This window comes from Pelmatolapia mariae, linkage group LG3_W, assembly GCF_036321145.2.
Source record: "Pelmatolapia mariae isolate MD_Pm_ZW linkage group LG3_W, Pm_UMD_F_2, whole genome shotgun sequence".
Lineage (NCBI taxonomy): Eukaryota > Metazoa > Chordata > Actinopteri > Cichliformes > Cichlidae > Pelmatolapia > Pelmatolapia mariae.
The window spans coordinates 54,129,690-54,147,909 of NC_086229.1; the positions used below are offsets into that span (position 1 = coordinate 54,129,690).

An 18,220-nucleotide genomic window follows, 5' to 3' on the forward strand; every position below is an offset into this window, starting at 1 on the left:
GACTCTGGAGGTTCTGCTTGGAAACATCAAGCAGTGAAACTGATGGATTTCCTCCTTCAATACAAAACGGTGAAGTTCAGCCTGGAGAAGAAACACTCCTCTGCCTCACTGTCAGTGTGTTTAATGAATTTACGTACTGGTTGTTTGTTTGTTTGTTTGTTTAAGGTGAACTTAAATCTTTCAGTGAGACCTAAAGTGTCTCTGATGGACAACTTAAAGGATTAAAATCCTCCCTGATCATCACTGTGCTGGACTGACATAGATCATTCCCAAACAAGGAGTCTTCTCCATTCCATCTGCATTCATTACAGATGAAAGTAGATATTTCCAACACAGTTCATGTGGAAAGATGGGAGGAGTGGCCTGAAAATTGTGTTGGTGACACAGGAGACTGGAAAAGCACCAACAAGTTTTAAAGTAACAGAAACAGGATTTATGGAGCTCTCCCTTGTTTTACTGACCTCACTGTATGAATTCAGACTTTGTTACCACAGCTGATGAGCTCTAATTGTTTTTGTTTTCTTTCTATCATCTTTACTGTCTCAGAGAACCTGAGCTATAAGCTGATTACTTTAAACACCCTTCGTTAATCATCTGCTGCACTTTATAAACATCCAAAACAAGGTGATTTACATTTTACATCTCTGGATTTTTAAAGCTACAAATAATTCATTAAGTTTAATGTTAAACTTCCTGCTGGTCAGGACTCGATGTTCAGTCTGATTTGTGATCGTGTTTTCAGTTTAGTGCTGAGAGTTACAGGTGTAAAAGTGTTCCAACGGTTTTATTTGTTAATTTTTATTAAATCTTTGGCTCATTTTTTAAGTCTTGAAGTTTTACATTTACTGTGTCTTCACTGCGTTGCTGAACAGACAAACAGGAACTTTAATGATCCTTATTCATTATGTGTCTCTGTAATTAAGTAGAGATGTGTCTTTTACTACCGAATGTAAGATAGAAGATGTAAGAAATTATAAAATGAAATGAGAGATGATAAAAGCTTCACTTGTTTTACTGGAGATAAAATTTTGATGTTCACCTTAATTTTGACTCATCTTTTCAGTGCAATACCAGAGCTGGACACTAGAGGCCACCGTCTGATTTCTGTTTTAAACCAGTAAACGTTGTCACTGATTTGTTCCACACATGAGTGTGAGTCTCTGCTTCCTACGTACAAACACGTCTCTGCAGCCTCTGTGATTGCTGCAGTCAGTGGGAGTTATTGTTAATGTCCTGCAGGCCTGTAGGGGGCGACAAACAGACTCTAAAAGTAGCTACATCACAGGTCACCGACCCTCGAGGCCTGGAGTTCGAGACCCCTGAGCTACAGCGATCAACTTCCTTTTAAAGTGTTTTGAATGAGTGTTTTGTCCATCACCATCAACAGACATGACATTTCCCTGTCAATCACAAGTTAAGCCTACCGTAAAGCAGGCGTGTCCTCATGCTCTTTCACTCTACTGGGACTATCGTTACAAACTGAAGGTCATGTTGTATCAAATGCTCCTTTTATCTGTTGCTCATGAGGAAAATAAATTACCAGACAGAAACTAATTCAAAAAGAAAAAAATACAGAGAAAATGACTGTTCTCTCTTTTTTAGAGTTCTTGGATGAAATGATGTCTCTGTCGTTGTGGTTTGATATAAACTCAGTGACAGAGGTTTAATTTTGACAGTCTTGAATTTGCGTTTGCATTCATAAACATGAAAACAAATCTTAACGATGCAGAATTCACTCGGCTCCACAGCTTCAGGATAATACAGGATGGATCTGTATTCGGTTTGTTTACAGGTGGAGCTGCAGAAACCTATTTGCTGCTTTTTTCTAGACTTGGGCATCACAGTTTGATCAGAGTGTAACTCTGACTTGTTGAGATATTAGCATTACTTCTGTTACAGTCTTATTTTATATTCATGTAGCAGAATGAGTACTGTAATTCCATATTGCATTATTAGCCACAGTTAGTGGCCAATCACATTAGATATCTGAGCATCCCTGACTTGCTCACCTGTTGCTGTACACATCCAGCTCTTCGATCACCTGACGTCCCAGCTGTCACAGGTAGGACTTGCCTACATGTAGCTGCTGCCTCAGCCTGAATTGGCTACACTTTTGTTGATTGGTGCCACTCGTGTTTTGTAAAGATCACCTGCAGATTATTTCCCTGAAGCCTTCCATCGACTGCTGACATATTTTTATTTTGTGCCATAGGTTTATTATTTTACTTGGTGGTAAACAAGTGTGTTTGCAAATTTGGCGACGCTGTTTGTTCAGTATGTAACTTTGATTTGTTACGATCTTAGCCTTACATCCTTTATTTCATTTTTGCTATAAATGCTAATTGCATGATGCATTGCAGGACGTCGGGGCCGAGCGAGCAGCTGATAACTTGATAGCGAGGCCGCTGCTGCTTCTCTGGGCTCACTTCAGTCTTCAGACTGTGGGCTCGTTCTCATCCATCATCTGAGCAGTCTTCATGGACTGGTTTCACTCTGTTTCTCTGTGGATTTTTATTCTCAGCTTGGATTTTGCTAAAGGTAAATAAGTATGTTTTTAACAGACTCTACTTTGAGTTCATTTTAAATAACTGTGATTAACTAATGAGTAGGTTTTAAGTATTGATTCAGTTTCATGTGTTGAATGTTTCCAGTGTGACTTTTCAATGCTCACATGTAATTTATAAATCATTTATTTCTTTAGTTTAAAAAAGCATAGCAAGTTTCCTGTGACGACGAGTAGAGACGCTTTCACTTCCTTTAACTAAAGACCTCAGCAATCATGCATGTAAGAGGAAACTCTATCTGTGCAAATAAGCAGAAGTGAAAATCCTGATCAAACCATAAACAGTAGTTTGTGTTTCATCATTTTTCATGTTCACAGTGAAGAGTTTTGCTTTGTTTCTCCAGCAGGACAATCCTGAAACAGTTTCAGAGTCTCTATGTTTCCAAACTGAGCTGATAAATGTTTAAAGTAACATCTGTGTTATTAGTTGATGTTAAGCTCCAGCTGCAGGAGGGACACAAATAAAATGTCATCAGTGTTCATTTATCATGCAGCAGATTTCAGTGGGAGTGGATGTTTACAGGCTGAAATCCTTCTAATGTGACATGTTTTCAGAGCTCACATGTAAATTACAACCATCCAGTTTCTTCTTCATGATTTCAAAACTTCTCAGTGAATCACGTTTTCTGTGAGCTGTGTAGAAATGTTCAGCTTATTTTAGACTTTAGAAATGTGTTAGATATAATGTAGAATAATTGTAGAGACACTGACATTGCCCTGGATGTAATAAAGGCCTGATTGTGTCATGAACTTAGGAGTAGAGCTTAGGAGACCCTCCCCCAGTTTGAACTGTGAAACTAAGACAGAAAGGAGTTAATGCTGAGTGGAAATTCCCCAGAGGATACCTGTGTGGGGGTCTCAAAGTTTGTAATTTGATAACTGTGGTCTGGAAGGGAGATGGGCTTTTATGACCCCTAGGAAGAGACACACACACACACACAGTGCTTAAACTGTTACACCTACATGCACACTCACTCACGAGCACTCACGCATACACACAGGTACGCACACACACAGGCACTCACGTGCTCGTGCATACACACAGAGGCAGAGTTTGGACCACACTATGGGGGTTTTATGATAGGGCTGCTTCTATAAAGCTGGCTGTGACTAACAAAGGGGTGAAGATTGTTGCAGAGGGACACCGGCCTCGTCTTCCCTTCTAGAAGTGCATGCTTAAATAAAGATGAATAAAGATTTTTGTAAAAATGACTACTGGGTCCGGTGCCATCTCTGGAGGCCCGAGGAATAAAAAAGAACCGGGTGTAAAACTGATTTCCCAACAGCTGTTTAAATTGACTTTAGATTTTGGTGGATGGTCAAACTGTGGCTGCTTAACTGTGCTGACTGCAGAGATACTGAATAAGTCTGATCAACAGATTCATGATGAAAGTCATGGAAACAAAATCATCATCACAGTTATCTTGGTCAGTACTGAGATCACCTTCATTTCACTGACTGTGGAAACAAAGTGGATTTATTCAAGTTTAAGTAACTCGTCAGTTAAAAATCAGAAACTGATCCCAGAACAATGAAACACAATAATTGTTTTATTTAGTTGATCTTGTTTTAATAAGTAACTAATAATGAACTCTATTAATGTCACGGCCTTAATAAAGGCGTCCTGCAGCACAGCTCTCTGATGGTTTCATTATTTCCTTCATGCTGAGGAAAAATCATTGTTTCCATGTTTGTCACAGCAGAACTTCATCAGATTATTGCTGTTGTTGATTTTGTAGTTTGTAGATGTGTTGTTGATCCTTTTGAACAAATCAACCAACAAACTAGTGATTGTTGACAGCGTTGGCTCTGACTCACTGTGCTTATTAGCATATCTGACATGGCCTTCCAGTGGATGTGTCACAGCTGCAGCTGGAGTGGCGGAGAGCTGACCTGACACCAGGATTTATCTACGTGTGGGAGAAAAATAAAGAAAATGTGGAGTTGACAAAGCCGTTGTACGTTGGAGGAACCTCACTGTCCTTTGATAAACTGAAGCATGGAGACGTCTCACTGACTCTCTCTATAAAGTACAGCTGTCTGATGAAGGAAAGTGCAGATGTCTCGAACCGCAGCTGGGTCAAAGGTCAAATGTTCATATTATTGTAGGTAAGTGGATTTCTTTGTAGTAAACGGACATAATAAAGTCATTTATTGTCCTGATATTTTAATAAAGTTCATGAAAGTTGACACTGGCAGAGTAATGTTTTGAAGTGAGTAAAGTAACTCCACTGACACCTTTGTTTTTTTTAAAAACTGATTCTACCAACTGAAAAGACACAAATGTTTACCTCCAATACAAATATGTTTACTGCACATTTCTAAATGTACAATATTCCATACTTTGGATCTTCTTGCTTCGGTGTATCTAAATGTTTGACTGGTGTCACACATGGTCCTGATGACCTCTATACTGTCAGCAGCAGAGTGACTGTGGAGAAGAGACACAGCAACAACATCACCTGCAGAGTCCAACAGAGGAACACCAACCAGAGCAGAGAGACACACATACATGTTCCAGGTAATAATGACTCACATTCAGAAACTATTTCATTATTTTATCACTTCTGTTTTAGGTTTTAAAATATTTTTGCTTTCTTCTTGAAGGTTATGTCATCAGGGAATCTGGATTCATTGTCTTTACCATGTTTTTTTTCCTTGCGTGGTGTTTCTTGTTGTGGTTTTTCTGTGGAAGTTGAAGCAAACCCAGAGTGGTAAGACTTTTATTTTATGTATTATAATAAAGCAGAATCTAAAGCTTAGATTAGGGCCGTGCAGAGGTGTTTGAAGTGTCAGGTGTTCAAACCCCATCTGCTTTCCCCTCTACACGTGCCTGTTGACTAACACATTTTGCACCACTTGTCTTTGCAGAAACTTTAAATTCATAAATCTTTTGGCTTCTCCTTGGCCACTCTGACTCACTGATGTTTACTAGCAAACTTAAGACGTGCCTTGTTGAGCAGGGGGACATGGCAAGATTTGAGTCCATTTCAGTTTACTGTGTTAAAATGCTGTTCTTGGTGACTGTGGTCGCACAGATTATTAACAAGGTCCTCACAGCTATTTTTGGGCTGATCTACCATCTTTCTCATGGTCATCTTCACTCCATGAGGTAAGATCTTGCACGGAGCTACAGACCAAAGGTGACTGAAGGTTATTTTATATTTCTTCCATTCCCAAATAATCCCACTAACAACTGCTTTCTGTTCTCCCCAAGCTTCCTGCTGATGGTCTTGTAGCTCAGTCCATCCTTGTGCAGGTCTACAGTCGTATCCCTGATATTCATTGGCAGAGTTTTAGAGGATCAAATACTAATTTTACTCAATGACATTCAAATGAATTTATATCTTTTATGTAATGTGGTTTTTTTTTCCTTTTTTGGGGATATTCGGTTGATGTTCTGTCTGTCTCCATTAAATCAGTGTGTTACTGGCTGCAAACCAGGATCTGTGTGCTGAAGATTACATTTGCTTTCCTTCACACAAGGAAGCGGTCAATTTATTTTTTGTTGTTAATGTCCTCGCTGTCAGACGGAGCAGCAAAGAGGGTAATACTCACAGTCTCACAACTGTGTAATGTTTTTTAAAACTGTTTACATGACTTTGTGTGCAGTAACACATTTTTCTGTCATTTCTTTGTGCAGACGGCAGAAACAATAAGACCAAAATGAAAGTAGAGAGCTGTGACCTGATTACTGCGGAAGTGCAAGAATGAGAAATTGAAAAAACTTCAACATCAGATGAGCTGGAAAATCTCTCAATTCTTATTGATCCAAGTGAGACAAGAATGAGAAGAACAAGGAAGCAGAACGACAAATGGAAACCAAATGTTGCTTCAGATAAGCACTCATGACGCTTTCATAATTATTTATTTTGAGCACATATGCTTTGCCAGCCTGTTTTCATTAAGTGCCTGAAATCAAGGATTAAGTGAAAGTAAAAAGCAAACAGATGAAGTTTGAAACACAAAGATGATGATGAGACTCAGAAGATAAAATATTGACTCTCCCAGAATGAGACAGTGTAGGTCATGATCATGATCACATTGCTGTGGTCGTCACTAATTTCTCTGCATTTAAAAACAAAAACAGTCCATTAAGAACGACTTCAGATCAAATCTGAAACTGTCGATCAGGAAATAAGTTACAGGTTCATCTGCAGCTCAGCCTTAGAAACTATAGTGCTGCCCTGAACACATGACATGTGTTCAAAATGTTAAAAGCACTGTTTGTGTGTGTATATATGCATGTGCGAGTAAGTAAGTTAGGTAAACATTCCTTACTATAAGGATACCAGAACCTTACATGCCTGCAGGTAAACACTATAGCCTCCCCACCACTCAACAGGCAAAAGAATGTCTTTGATCATTCAGTTTAAAACAAGGTCCACAAATTAAAGCACAACAATGACAACTTTTATCAGAATCACCCTAACAACCACAGTATAGATTTATTTTGACACCTTGATCATTTTCTTAAGAGACAATCCTAAAATATCCATAAGGCCACAAGTGAAATGTAATTTTCTGTAGTTGTGGTTGTGCAGTATCTAGAGCAGCTCCATCCTTCACAGCCTTAGATACTGACTCTCCCTGATGGCCAGAAACAAGAGTCTTCCACCAGTCCTGTAAACCAATTGCAAATAATTTTGGATCCACCTCCACCATCCAGAAAATCAACAACTGCAAATCATAGCATGCTGGGGGAAAGCAAAAAGAAGTCAAGTAGTATGTGTGTGTTTAGACAGAATTGAAACAAAGTAAGTTCCAAGGCACGTTGAGTCCAGCGGGAAGCTGAATTACAGTTTTCAAAGACCTGACACGGTGCTTTGACAACTTGGCAATCCTGTAAAATGTTTGTCACAATAAGAATTTCCCTCTACATTACACAAATCAAGACTTAGATATAGATACAAGTATAAAGTGTCTATACATTTGGCTTGGTACATTACTAAGTAAAACAACAGGACCTGTGTAAAAACAAACATTGTCTTAATTCAGTTGCTTTCCACGTGCTAATTACAAGGAGAGACCTTGGTTTCCTTGTAAACATTGCCTGAAAGAAAGCATGAATGCTGAAATCACAGTTATTTGCATAGACTGTCTGCATGTTCAGGGTCCTTTTACCCAAAGATTAATAAGGTTGCGCGTTACCCCCAGACACACAAGGTGCATATAGTCCAGCACAAAACCTGAGACTAACTCCACACCAGCTCATTCAGAGGTGACACCCCAACATGGTGCTCTTTGTAGGCTACAGCACGAAAAGTCAAACTGTACTTTGATTACTCCAGGCAGTAACAAACAATAAACACACACAACCCTTGCTACTACTCACTAAACTGTCTGACAGCAAAATTAAATCAATATACAGATTTTAATGACATATTATTGTAATAATGTGACTTTTATAAGCAGGTTTGTATTGAAAGTGAAAAAAATTGATACTGAAAAAAGATGAAATGAAAATGTAAATATAGAATAAAACTGTTTTACAAACAAGTTTTCACACTTACATCTTTTTTATTCACTTACAATTCTTTTAAATCCATAAAATTGTGATATTAAACCGGACCATCACCTGATGGAAATGTTTATTATTAAACTCCTCGCCTTCATCTGTTTGAAGTTTAACAGGTACACGGCCCTCACTCAGAAGAGAAAAGCAGATGCGACAGATGCTCCTTCCTTGGTTTGAAGACACCTGACCCATGCATACTTAGAAAATCCATCTGTACATGTCAGTAAGTGTCTCACATTATCATCATCTTCATTGTCTTCATAAACTAAGCAGAACAGCAGGAGACGCAGACCCGTGTTCGCACCTGGTTCCGGTCTCACGCGTTGGCGTATCTGAACCTCTTGATGCAGCAGAAGACGAGCCAGGCGAGGGAGATGATCATCACCACGATGAAGGAGATCGATACGAACACCACCGACGTCCTGCTCACGTACTTCTGCAGGTTCCTCGTCCCGATGGTGATCGTCATGGTGACCGTCACATTTCGTTCCAACAGCGATACGATCTCGCGGCCTTTTGGCTCCGGGATCATGATGGCGACGACCTCGCTTGCACCTGAAGATGAGGACAGGTGAGAAGCTTTAAGTCACTGACAAATATAAACAATTGGAGTATTTAAATTTTACTCCTTAGGTCGATGAACTTGCAATGAAACTTTAACGCCGGTCAGTATATATAATCAATAAAGACACGGTTTTGATGACCATTAGAATATTCACCGTGGATGCAGCGGGGCTGGGAATCCCTGATCCACACGACGGTTTCTGTCAGAGAGGCACTGTGTGGATGACGGCCACTGACAGCATCGTTTAACAAATGGAAATAAATTGATAAAGAAGCATCACAGACCTTCAGTCAGCACTCCAATCCAGTGGATGCAAATAAAAGGTCAAAAAATTACTACTTTCTTGTTAAGAAGTCTTATTTAATTATATATTTTTTTTAATTATATATATATATATATATATATATATATATACACACATACATACATACATACATACATATACATACATACACACACACACACACACAAAATATATATATATATTGTGTGTGTGTGTGGTATGTGTGTGTGTGTGGTATGTGTGTGTGTGTGTGTGTGTGTGTGTGTGTGTGTGTGTGTGTGTGTGTGTGTGTGTGTGTGTGTGTACACACACACACACACACACACACACACGCATGCATTTTGCATTCTTCACCAAATAACTTTTCATGTCCATCTTTATATAATCTTTAATAAAGACACAATTAAAATTGCATTTAAATTTCTTGGCTGTATCAAGGTACAGTTTCATTGTGATCACTCCATCCAGGCCTTATGACATTTTCAGGAACTTTTATTTAAAGAAAACAAAATAAAAATTCTTTTTACAACAATTTAAAATACTCTGACAAAAATAATGATCTTTGCTGTTACTATAAAAAAACAAGTACTGCCTAAATTGAAATCATAAACACACTGTAAGCTCACTGACACAGAGAGAGAAAAAATTCAGGCCCTTCTCTCTTTACCTGTTTATAGTCACTCATATTCTGCTTCCAGATAGTAAAGCTAGTTCTCAGCTACGAGCCCAACATGAACCCGACGTATTAGCCAGAGGTCCCTTTACTACGGTTCAGAGCCGCGGACCTGTTTTACATACGCGCGAAATAGTTTTCTATATGAGATCGCTGCAAAAAGTGCAGCCTTACCTAATGTCCACCCTACTGTTACTCATTTTATATTAAGATTTAAAAATCTAGTTGGTATTGCTAAGCCGAATAACCTTAAGTAAAAGTAATAAACCACAGCAATAGTACATTCATGTAGTTGTAAAAGCCATGATATTAAGTAATCCAACATACTGTATTCACAATACGTTACTCTGAGTAACGTAATGGAATACGATACAAAATACATTTTGGGGCATGTATTCTGTAATCTGTAGTGGAATACATTTTAAAAGTAACCTTCCCAACACTGTTAACAGGTACACGTCTCTCAGAACATCCTCAAAAGTAGATGCAACAGATGCTCCTGCCTTGGTTTGAAGGCACCTGCATGCATACTTAGAAAATCCATCTGTACATGTCAGTAGTGTCTCACATTATCATCATCTGCACAATATTCACCCATATCACCCAAATCAGCGTCAAACATTTCTGGGAAAATGTCTTCTTGCTGGTTATGAAGAGTCTAAGTATCCTCCCCCTTTAAACAATGTTTCACCTCTGGTTTGGCGGCGTTACACCTGCTGATTCCCCTGCAGCAATGTGAAGCTTATTCACACTGCCCAAACCCACCGAGTGAGCAGGGTCATGATTTCATTTATGTCATGTTTTTTCCACACTTACTATGAGACACAGACTGTAAGTGTTAACACATCTTTTTATTTCATTCCCATCACAGAAAAACACTAAGCGGTGCACGCCTGTTAAATTTGATGCTTCCCACATTAATAGTTTCCAACCATGTGCAACAGACTCACTGTGATCTAGGAAATTGTGCATCACATCATCAGTTGTGTTACACTTTATTCTGCTTTAGTTGGAAGCTGATGAAGGGAATTCAGAGAATGTGTTGTTAATTCAAACTGGAAACGTAAGGCTGGGAACCCGTTTCAGAAATCCTCTGGATCGTACCATGTACCAAGTGTTTCTACAATTCCCACGATGCTCACTCTTGTGCTGCTTGTCCAGCTGCTTCACCCTCAGCTCACTTCTCTCCTCCTCTGGCCCCAGCAGCTACTAAAATAGTGAAGGTATGCTTAGATGATGCTTGCTGGCTGACAACCAGCCTCCCTTGAACACACTGCTCCACCTGCAGCCGAGCCACAAACTGCACTCCCCCAGAGACACCAGAGGCAGAATTAACCAGCTTTGATAAAAGAACAATTATCAAGGAAACACATTTCCTGGCTGTCTCAGCTTGTTATCAGCTCCCAACACACACTATTGATACATTTCCACACATGAGCGTTGTGAACACAGACCTCTCTACCTTACCTGGGAACACTGTGTGTGTTTAATATCACAAAACACAAACAGGGTTTATTTGACAGTTTCAACAATTTACCAGGCAAATTTACATCCAGGACAGAGAAATCCCCGCCTCTGGCACACAAAAAGTGGACAATATACTTAATCATAACATTGAATCATAATAACAAAGAAATAAACTGCTGGTAGATCCACTTTTTACAACAAATCATCCATCAGTAAAAATCGAACTCAATTCCAAAACAACAAATTCAACATTCATATAAAAAATCCAACCCTGCAGGGATCAAACATCTGATCAAACACCAGGGTTGGACACAGACTTTCTAATCTGACATCACAAAGTTATTCTGAAGCTGTAAATCTAATTAAAATTTCCCCAAAACTACTTTGAGAAAAACCTTAAAAGGTTCAATGATAGAAGAAAAATCCTTTGCATATAAAATCAACAGAGGTTCTTAATAAATAGACTAATAAATGGGGAAAAGCTGAACAGTTTCTGAGTCATGAGTGAAATTTCAGTGAATATGAATCATCTCCAGGAGGTAAAAATAGTTGGAGCTCAGCAGCAGTCAGAAGAGGAAGATGAGGTGATGAAGAAGAGAGTGTTGACTTGTTAAGTCTAAACAAGGCGATTTCTTGGCCCAACACACCAACAGGTGAGACCAAAACACCAACCACAACATTTAAAAATGACTCTAACCAATGTCCGGTGTCAGTGTGTCTATGTTCTACATTTAATTTATACCCGACACCAACTTAACCTGTACACACATCTACATTTTCCACTCAACTATTTCTCAGTGTCCACAGTAAAGCAGTCCCCAGTGTGAGTGCTTCACCCTGCCCAGTGAGGGTGGCAGCAAGACAGTGCCTCCACAGATGGGAGAATTGTGAAAGTGGGGAAACACAACATTAAAATTATATAAAAACACACTGCTTGGCAGCGGTTCCTCTAGTCTAAACTACACCGTTTCCAAATAAGGAGAATCTGGGGACAGTTTGCATATAAGACCGTGCCAAACCTCCTTGGACTGACATAAAACTAAATTACTCTGAAAGATCCAACACATCCCGTATAACAGAAATACCTCGTGAGTTTGACTTTTTCCATGTTTGTATTAAGAAATTAAGATAAACATTGTAGACGTCACCTTTAATCCCCATAGTTCACCCCAGCAGCAAACTACCCAACTCAAAAAAGCTAAACAAAGCCACTTCACAGAGGGAGGAAATAGAGTTAAATGCACATTTATTGGGGTGAATAAAGCAGAACATCATCCTACCTAGCATGGTGATGGTGTCGTTAGTGTTGGTGGAGCCCACATTAAAGATGACCACCGCAGAGGCGTTGTGGGCTGCAGCGTGGCGGATCTTGTCCTTGTAGGTGCAGTTGCCCCGGGCTATCAGCGCCACCCAGGCCCCGGCCTGAGCGGGCACCGCAAAGCGGGTGTTGGGGTCGCAGGCCTGGCGGTCGAGCGGTGCTGCGGGTAGGACCAAAACCCCCTTGGCGTCCCGCTTCGGAGAGTGCTCGCCATATCGCCCGCACTCCGTCTTCTCGGTGCGCAGCTCCGAGGTGGCCGGGTCCACGTAGGTGATGTTGACGAAGGCGGTGTACCACTCCTCCCGCTCGGCCACGGTGAAGTCCAGGCACAGCAGGTGGACGAAGCAGAAGGAGAGCAGCCACGTAGAGAGGGCCAGGCTGCGGCAGGCCGCCACCAGCGAGCCCGGGGCCATCACGAGCCTCCCCGGGGTGAGAGCGAGCTGTGAGTCGGTAGGTCGGTTGAGCCCGGTAGCTTCAACGCTGGAGCCTCCTACTCCACCATGCTAAAAGGCAAAACCACCAGGAGCGTGTTTAACTCGCTTATACTCCCCTTTTTTCACAAGAAAGAAAAAAAAAGGCTGTTTTTAGCCGCTCCCCTCCACTACTCTCAGGCTACCTAGCAGCAGACGCCTGTTAGCAGTTTCCATTTCCAGCCTCCACCGTTAACTTGATGAGAAACACCCACGAAAAAACTCCTAAATGCGCACAGCTGAGGGGAGAAATCACCGCAGCAGTGACGCGACGTGACCCCGCCGAGGTGAAGCACCAGGCGGCGGGCTGTTGTGCCAAAACTGAAAAATTTCTGTGTTGCAAGTTAAGAGCCAAGATTTGTCATTCCACCCAAATCCACATTCCTCTGAGCTCCCTGCTCTGCTGATATTCTTGTTTGCCACTGCGACAAACTTCTCCCCCTCTCCACTCCACCTCCCAGTAACAACGTCCAGTCAGACTCTCTCTACTCAGGACCTGATACCATCCAGTGAATCTGTCTGGATGATCAGAATAAGACTGTTGTTGTTTCATAAATGTTGCTTTTCTGTTCCCCTCAGATAATAACAGATGTGTGTGTGCTGTGTTTGGATCCAGTGTGATTTCACATGAATATTTTAAGAATCCAGCTCTGGTCTTTGGCTCTGTTGGTGACAGTAAAACATCCACTTCAGTGACTGTCAGTGAGATGTTTGTCCACTCCTCTCTCAGAATGTCCTGTAGTTTATCTCTGGTCTCTGACACAGCTGCTGTCACGTCCTCAAAGTACCTCAGAGGACGAATATTGATGCTGGATGAGTGTGTAGACTCACTGAGTGCTGACAGTGAGGGGTAGTTGTGTAGAAACTGGTTGTGATCCTCTGTGTGTGAGAACTGCTCCAGCTCGCCGTCTTTCCTCTTCAGCTCAGCGATCTCCTGCTCCAGCTTCCCCTGAAGCTCTTTGACTCGACTCACTTCAGTTTCCTGCTGGGATCTGACCTGCTGCTTCACATCAGAGCTTCTTTTCTGGATGAGACGGATCAGCTCAGTGAACATCTTCTCACTGTCCTCCACTGCTTTATCAGCAGAGCCATTGATGGCCTCCACCTCCTGTTGAAGCAGCTTCACATCTTTCTCTCGCTCCTGGATTCTCTGCTGGATGTTTAGTCGTCTCACCTCGAGCTCCTTCTGCTTCTCAGTCCTTTCTGCTGCAGCTGGGACTGTTTCATGGCCTTTATGTTCATCCATCGTGCAGAGATAACAGATACTCTGCTGATCAGTATGACAGAAAGTCTTCATCACCTCATCATGACGAGAGCAGATGTTCTCCTGGAGCTTCTTGGAGGGGGCCACCAGCTTGTGTTTCTTTAATGGAGCTGCATCATAGTGAGGTTGGAGGTGTTTCTCACAGTAAGAGGCCAGACAGACTAAACAGGACTTGATGGCTTTCCGCTTCCTCCCAGTGCAGACATCACAGGCCACATCTTCAGGTCCAGCATAGCAGTGATCAGCTGGAGCAGCTTGGAGTCCAGTCTTCTTCAGCTGCTCCACTAAAGCTGCTAACATGGTGTTTTTCTCCAGGACAGGCCTCGGTGTGAAAGTCTTCCTGCACTGAGGACAGCTGTGGATTCCCTTCCTGTCCTCTTCATCCCAGAAACATTTAATACAGTTCATGCAGTAGCTGTGTCCACAGGTTGTAGTCACCGGATCCTTCAGTAGATCCAAACAGATGGAACAAGAGAAAGTTTCTCGGTTCAGCTGAACTCCTTTCTGTGCCATTTCTCCTCTCAGTGTCAGTGACTGTGTGAGTTTCTCTTCCTTATAACGGAAACTGGTCTGAGCTCTGATCTCAACAACATATTTCTGCAGTGAATGGAGCCTGTCAGCTCTTACACGTCACCACATGTAGGTTACCCATCACCAAACTGCAGATCTGAAGGGGAGGGAACGAGGAAACACTTGGACAGAGGAGGTGTTGTGTTTAGGAGCAGGAAGAAGAGGGAGGGTTATCAGGCTGTGCTTCACTCCAGCAAGAGGAGCAGTTTGAGAGTAAAACTATGTGTTTAACCCTTTTATTTACTGCTCTCATAAACCTTTAAGCTTGTTAACCCGTTCTTCTGTATAAATAAATAAATCACACTTTGTGTCTTTTTCTTTCTGTGATTTGAGATCATCACATTTTTTATTTTATTATTTTTATATGTTATAAGCACAAAAGAGCACTTTTTAAATTCAGTTGTTTTATTTTGTCCTTTTTTGTTGCTTTGATCTTTTGTTTGTTTGTTTGTTTGTATATGATGTGTTTGTGTACAGGGCTTTAGTTTTGCTTTTAGTTCAGCACAATGTTCAGCTGGAAATGAATGTGAAACTTTGGTTATGATCTCAAATCACAGAAAGAAAAAGACACTTTTGTGTAAATCTCCAAAAAGAACTTCGCCATCTTACAACGCTGTGATTGCAGCCATTCCCCAACTCTCTGTGAATGGTACTCATGGCCATTAACCAGTGGTTTTGATCAGTGGTTGTTGCTGGTTTCAGTCATTATGCAAATGTACTGTTTATAAGATTGGGGAAACCTGCAGTCAGCTGAGACTGAAGAAGTCACTTGGATGAGTGACGAAACGTTTCTCCCACAAAACACTACGTCCAGATGAACAGATTCAACTTTTTGGAGATAAACAATCAATCTGAGCAGTAGAACTTTGTTCTCTGTGGATCATCTGCTGATGATTTACAAGTTGTGATATTTGTTCAGCATGAATGTTTAATTAAAATTAGATTTTCTTCCTTTAAGTCTTCAAACCTGAGACTTTACAGATACTTGATTCTTTTATTTTATCTAACCCATACAGATTGTTTGATGTTACAGATCCTGGTTCATTCAGATGTTAAGAATGATGAAGGAAAGTTTCAGGCTTTTTAACTTTAACAGTCTCAGAGTTTTTCATGTTTAAACATCAGTGTGTGCAGGTTGACTGACTTTTTGAACATATATATATATATATATATATCGTATATGTTTAAATAAGTATGTTATCTTTAAACATATCTTACATGACCATCACATTTTTATGAATCAGAGATTAATATATAGAAGGCCCACAATGCTTTCAGACGGAATGACTCACCTGCCACACCTGCAAAGGTGAGCTGTGTAATAGCTAAGAGCTGATTGGCTGATAAACAGCAGAGGAAACAGGAAACACTTTAAACTCCTCCTCAGCTCTAACTCAGCTGCTCCTCTGAGACATTAACTATTGATCCTGAACTTCTGATCAATAATCATTCTCTGAAAGCTGATCACGTTATTGTAGAGGTGTCAAACATAAGGCCCGGGGCCAGAATAGGCCCAGTAAAGACTCTGATCGGGCCTGCTGGATGGATCTACCACATATGATGGAGGCGTAAAGTTTTTGTGTTTGTAAAAGTTTCCGACAAACACAGCTGTGACTCTCAGCTCCACAGTAACACACATGAACTCAGGTGTGTTTTAAACTGGAAACTATTTAAATAAGAAATAAAGTCTTATTTCACAGTGTTTTTAAACAAACTCAAGAATTTTATTAAAATAAAGTTGGTTTTATTTTGAAAATCCTCAGAGTGGAAACTGATCAGGCTGAACTTTATTTTGAAGAGTCTATAAATATTGATTATTGATCGGTGCTGTCTGTGTTAGATCATGTTCACCTTCGGCTGCTGTCTGCCTGGACACTGATGTCATCAGGAGCTGTGAGCTCTGTGATTGGCTGCTCTGTGTTAGAGCTCAGCTGCACTTTCAGAGACTTCACTCACTGTGAGGTTCACACACACACTCATACAGTTTGACTGTCAGAGAGCTGCTGATGAAGATGAAGGAGCTGCTCCTCTTCCTCTCCTGTGTCATCTGTGTCTCTGCTGACCGTGAGTTTCTCTCTGTAAACAGCAGGTTATTGATCAGGTTATTGATCAGGTCACTAATCAGTGTTTGATGTGATTCAGCTCTGCGCAGTGACGTTCATATCACTGGCTGTTCAGACTCTGATGGAGAGGACATGTATGGACTGGATGGTGAAGAGATTGCCTACACAGACTTCAACAAACAGGAGGAAATCTACTCTCTGCCTCCTTTTGTTGAGCCTTTCACTTACCAGGATGGAGTTTATGAACAAGCTGTGACTGTTCAACAGAGCTGCAGAGAGAGCATACAGAAAGTTGGTAAATTCATGAAGGACTATCCTCCAGAACAGGGTAAATACAAACATGTAACATCTGTCTCACCTCACCTGTGTTTACCTGCACGCTCTGTAGAGTAACACACTGATGACATCATCAGTGCTGAAGTAATCAGTCCAATCAAACACACGCAGCTTCAAACTGATTAAATATATGAAATCATTCCACCTTAAACACATTCAGACTGATCATGTGTACAGAAACATAATGCTGACATGATTATATTTGTGTTTATATTAAAGATCCCATTTTATATTATTTTTCCTGCTTTTAGTTCCTCTAAAGCTGAACTGAGTCTGTCTGTACTCGTCTGTTTCTAGTTTAACTTCATGATTCTGACCTCACACTAGTTTCTCTCACACAGACAGTGATGACATCATCTGGCTGAACACCTGAACTTTTTATTGATGTTTATTAATAAATAAAATCATCTGCTGATGAAAACCCGCTGAGCTCTGATCGTCCTCTGCCTGATGTGTTTGTGCACAGATGTTCCTTCAGCTGTGATGATCTACACCAGAGATGACGTGGAGTTTGGAGTCCAGAACACTCTGATCTGTCATGTGACTGGTTTCTATCCTGCTCCTGTCAACATCTCCTGGACCAAGAACGGACAGAAGGTCATTGAAAGATCCACCATCAATGTTCCCTATCCCAACAAAGATGGTTCCTTCAAACAGACATCCAGACTTCAGTTCACCCCATGGCTGGGAGATGTGTACAGCTGTGCAGTGCAACATCTGAGCCTGACAAAACCACTGACCAAGTACTATGGTGAGAAAACTTTATTTAAACACAGAACACTGACAAAAATACAGAGGTGTCTGTCTCCAGCTGTGAAGACTGAGCTCAGTGTTCATCAGAACAGCTGGATCTGATCGAGCTGACAGTTTGAGACAGATGTTTGTTTTTCCTCTTTGCCTCCAGATGTGAAGGTTCATGTTTCTCTGTGTTTGTGTCTCCAGAAGTGGATTCATCTGCTCCCTCTGATCCAGGTGTTGGACCCTCTGTGTTCTGTGGAGTGGGTCTGACTCTCGGTCTGCTCGGTGTGGCTGTTGGAACCTTTTTCCTGGTCAAAGGAAACGAGTGCAGCTGATTGGCTCACAGTGATGATGTCATCATAGTTCTACAATGAGCTCATAATGAGTTTGTG

The 18,220-nt window shown here is 41.0% G+C and overlaps 3 protein-coding genes across 3 annotated transcripts; 1 reads left to right on the forward strand and 2 right to left on the reverse strand.

Moving 5' to 3' along the window:
* Positions 1–6,418: 6,418 nt before the first annotated feature.
* Positions 6,419–12,811, reverse strand: LOC134624662 (RING finger protein 150-like). Its single transcript, XM_063469686.2, has 2 exons — positions 12,350–12,811; positions 6,419–8,636 (listed from the first exon to the last, which is right to left on the reverse strand). Exons 1-2 carry the CDS (start codon positions 12,798–12,800, stop codon positions 8,398–8,400), a joined length of 690 nt encoding a protein of 229 aa, XP_063325756.1. The 5' UTR covers positions 12,801–12,811; the 3' UTR covers positions 6,419–8,397.
* A 403-nt stretch (positions 12,812–13,214) lies between these two features.
* On the reverse strand, positions 13,215–14,989 carry LOC134623760 (tripartite motif-containing protein 16-like). The gene has a single exon (XM_065470322.1). The coding sequence runs from the start codon at positions 14,632–14,634 to the stop codon at positions 13,219–13,221; it is 1,416 nt and encodes a 471-aa protein (XP_065326394.1). The 5' UTR covers positions 14,635–14,989; the 3' UTR covers positions 13,215–13,218.
* Positions 14,990–16,543: 1,554 nt separating this feature from the next.
* Positions 16,544–18,164, forward strand: LOC134624669 (HLA class II histocompatibility antigen, DR alpha chain-like). Its single transcript, XM_063469696.1, has 4 exons — positions 16,544–16,755; positions 16,834–17,082; positions 17,557–17,841; positions 18,033–18,164. The coding sequence occupies exons 1-4, from the start codon at positions 16,698–16,700 to the stop codon at positions 18,161–18,163; spliced, it is 723 nt and encodes a 240-aa protein (XP_063325766.1). The 5' UTR covers positions 16,544–16,697; the 3' UTR covers position 18,164.
* The last annotated feature ends 56 nt before the right edge of the window (positions 18,165–18,220 follow it).

Excerpts from the sequence above, each read along its gene's own strand:
- LOC134624662 (XM_063469686.2), bottom strand. The coding sequence starts at position 12,800 with ATGGCCCCGGGCTCGCTGGTGGCGGCCTGCCGCAGCCTGGCCCTCTCT. Across the intron at positions 8,637-12,349 it reads CGACACCATCACCATGCTAG|GTGCAAGCGAGGTCGTCGCC; the intron begins GTAGGATGATGT and ends CCTCATCTTCAG.
- LOC134623760 (XM_065470322.1), bottom strand. The coding sequence starts at position 14,634 with ATGGCACAGAAAGGAGTTCAGCTGAACCGAGAAACTTTCTCTTGTTCC.
- LOC134624669 (XM_063469696.1), top strand. The coding sequence starts at position 16,698 with ATGAAGATGAAGGAGCTGCTCCTCTTCCTCTCCTGTGTCATCTGTGTC. Across the intron at positions 16,756-16,833 it reads CATCTGTGTCTCTGCTGACC|CTCTGCGCAGTGACGTTCAT; the intron begins GTGAGTTTCTCT and ends GATGTGATTCAG. Across the intron at positions 17,842-18,032 it reads ACCACTGACCAAGTACTATG|AAGTGGATTCATCTGCTCCC; the intron begins GTGAGAAAACTT and ends TTGTGTCTCCAG.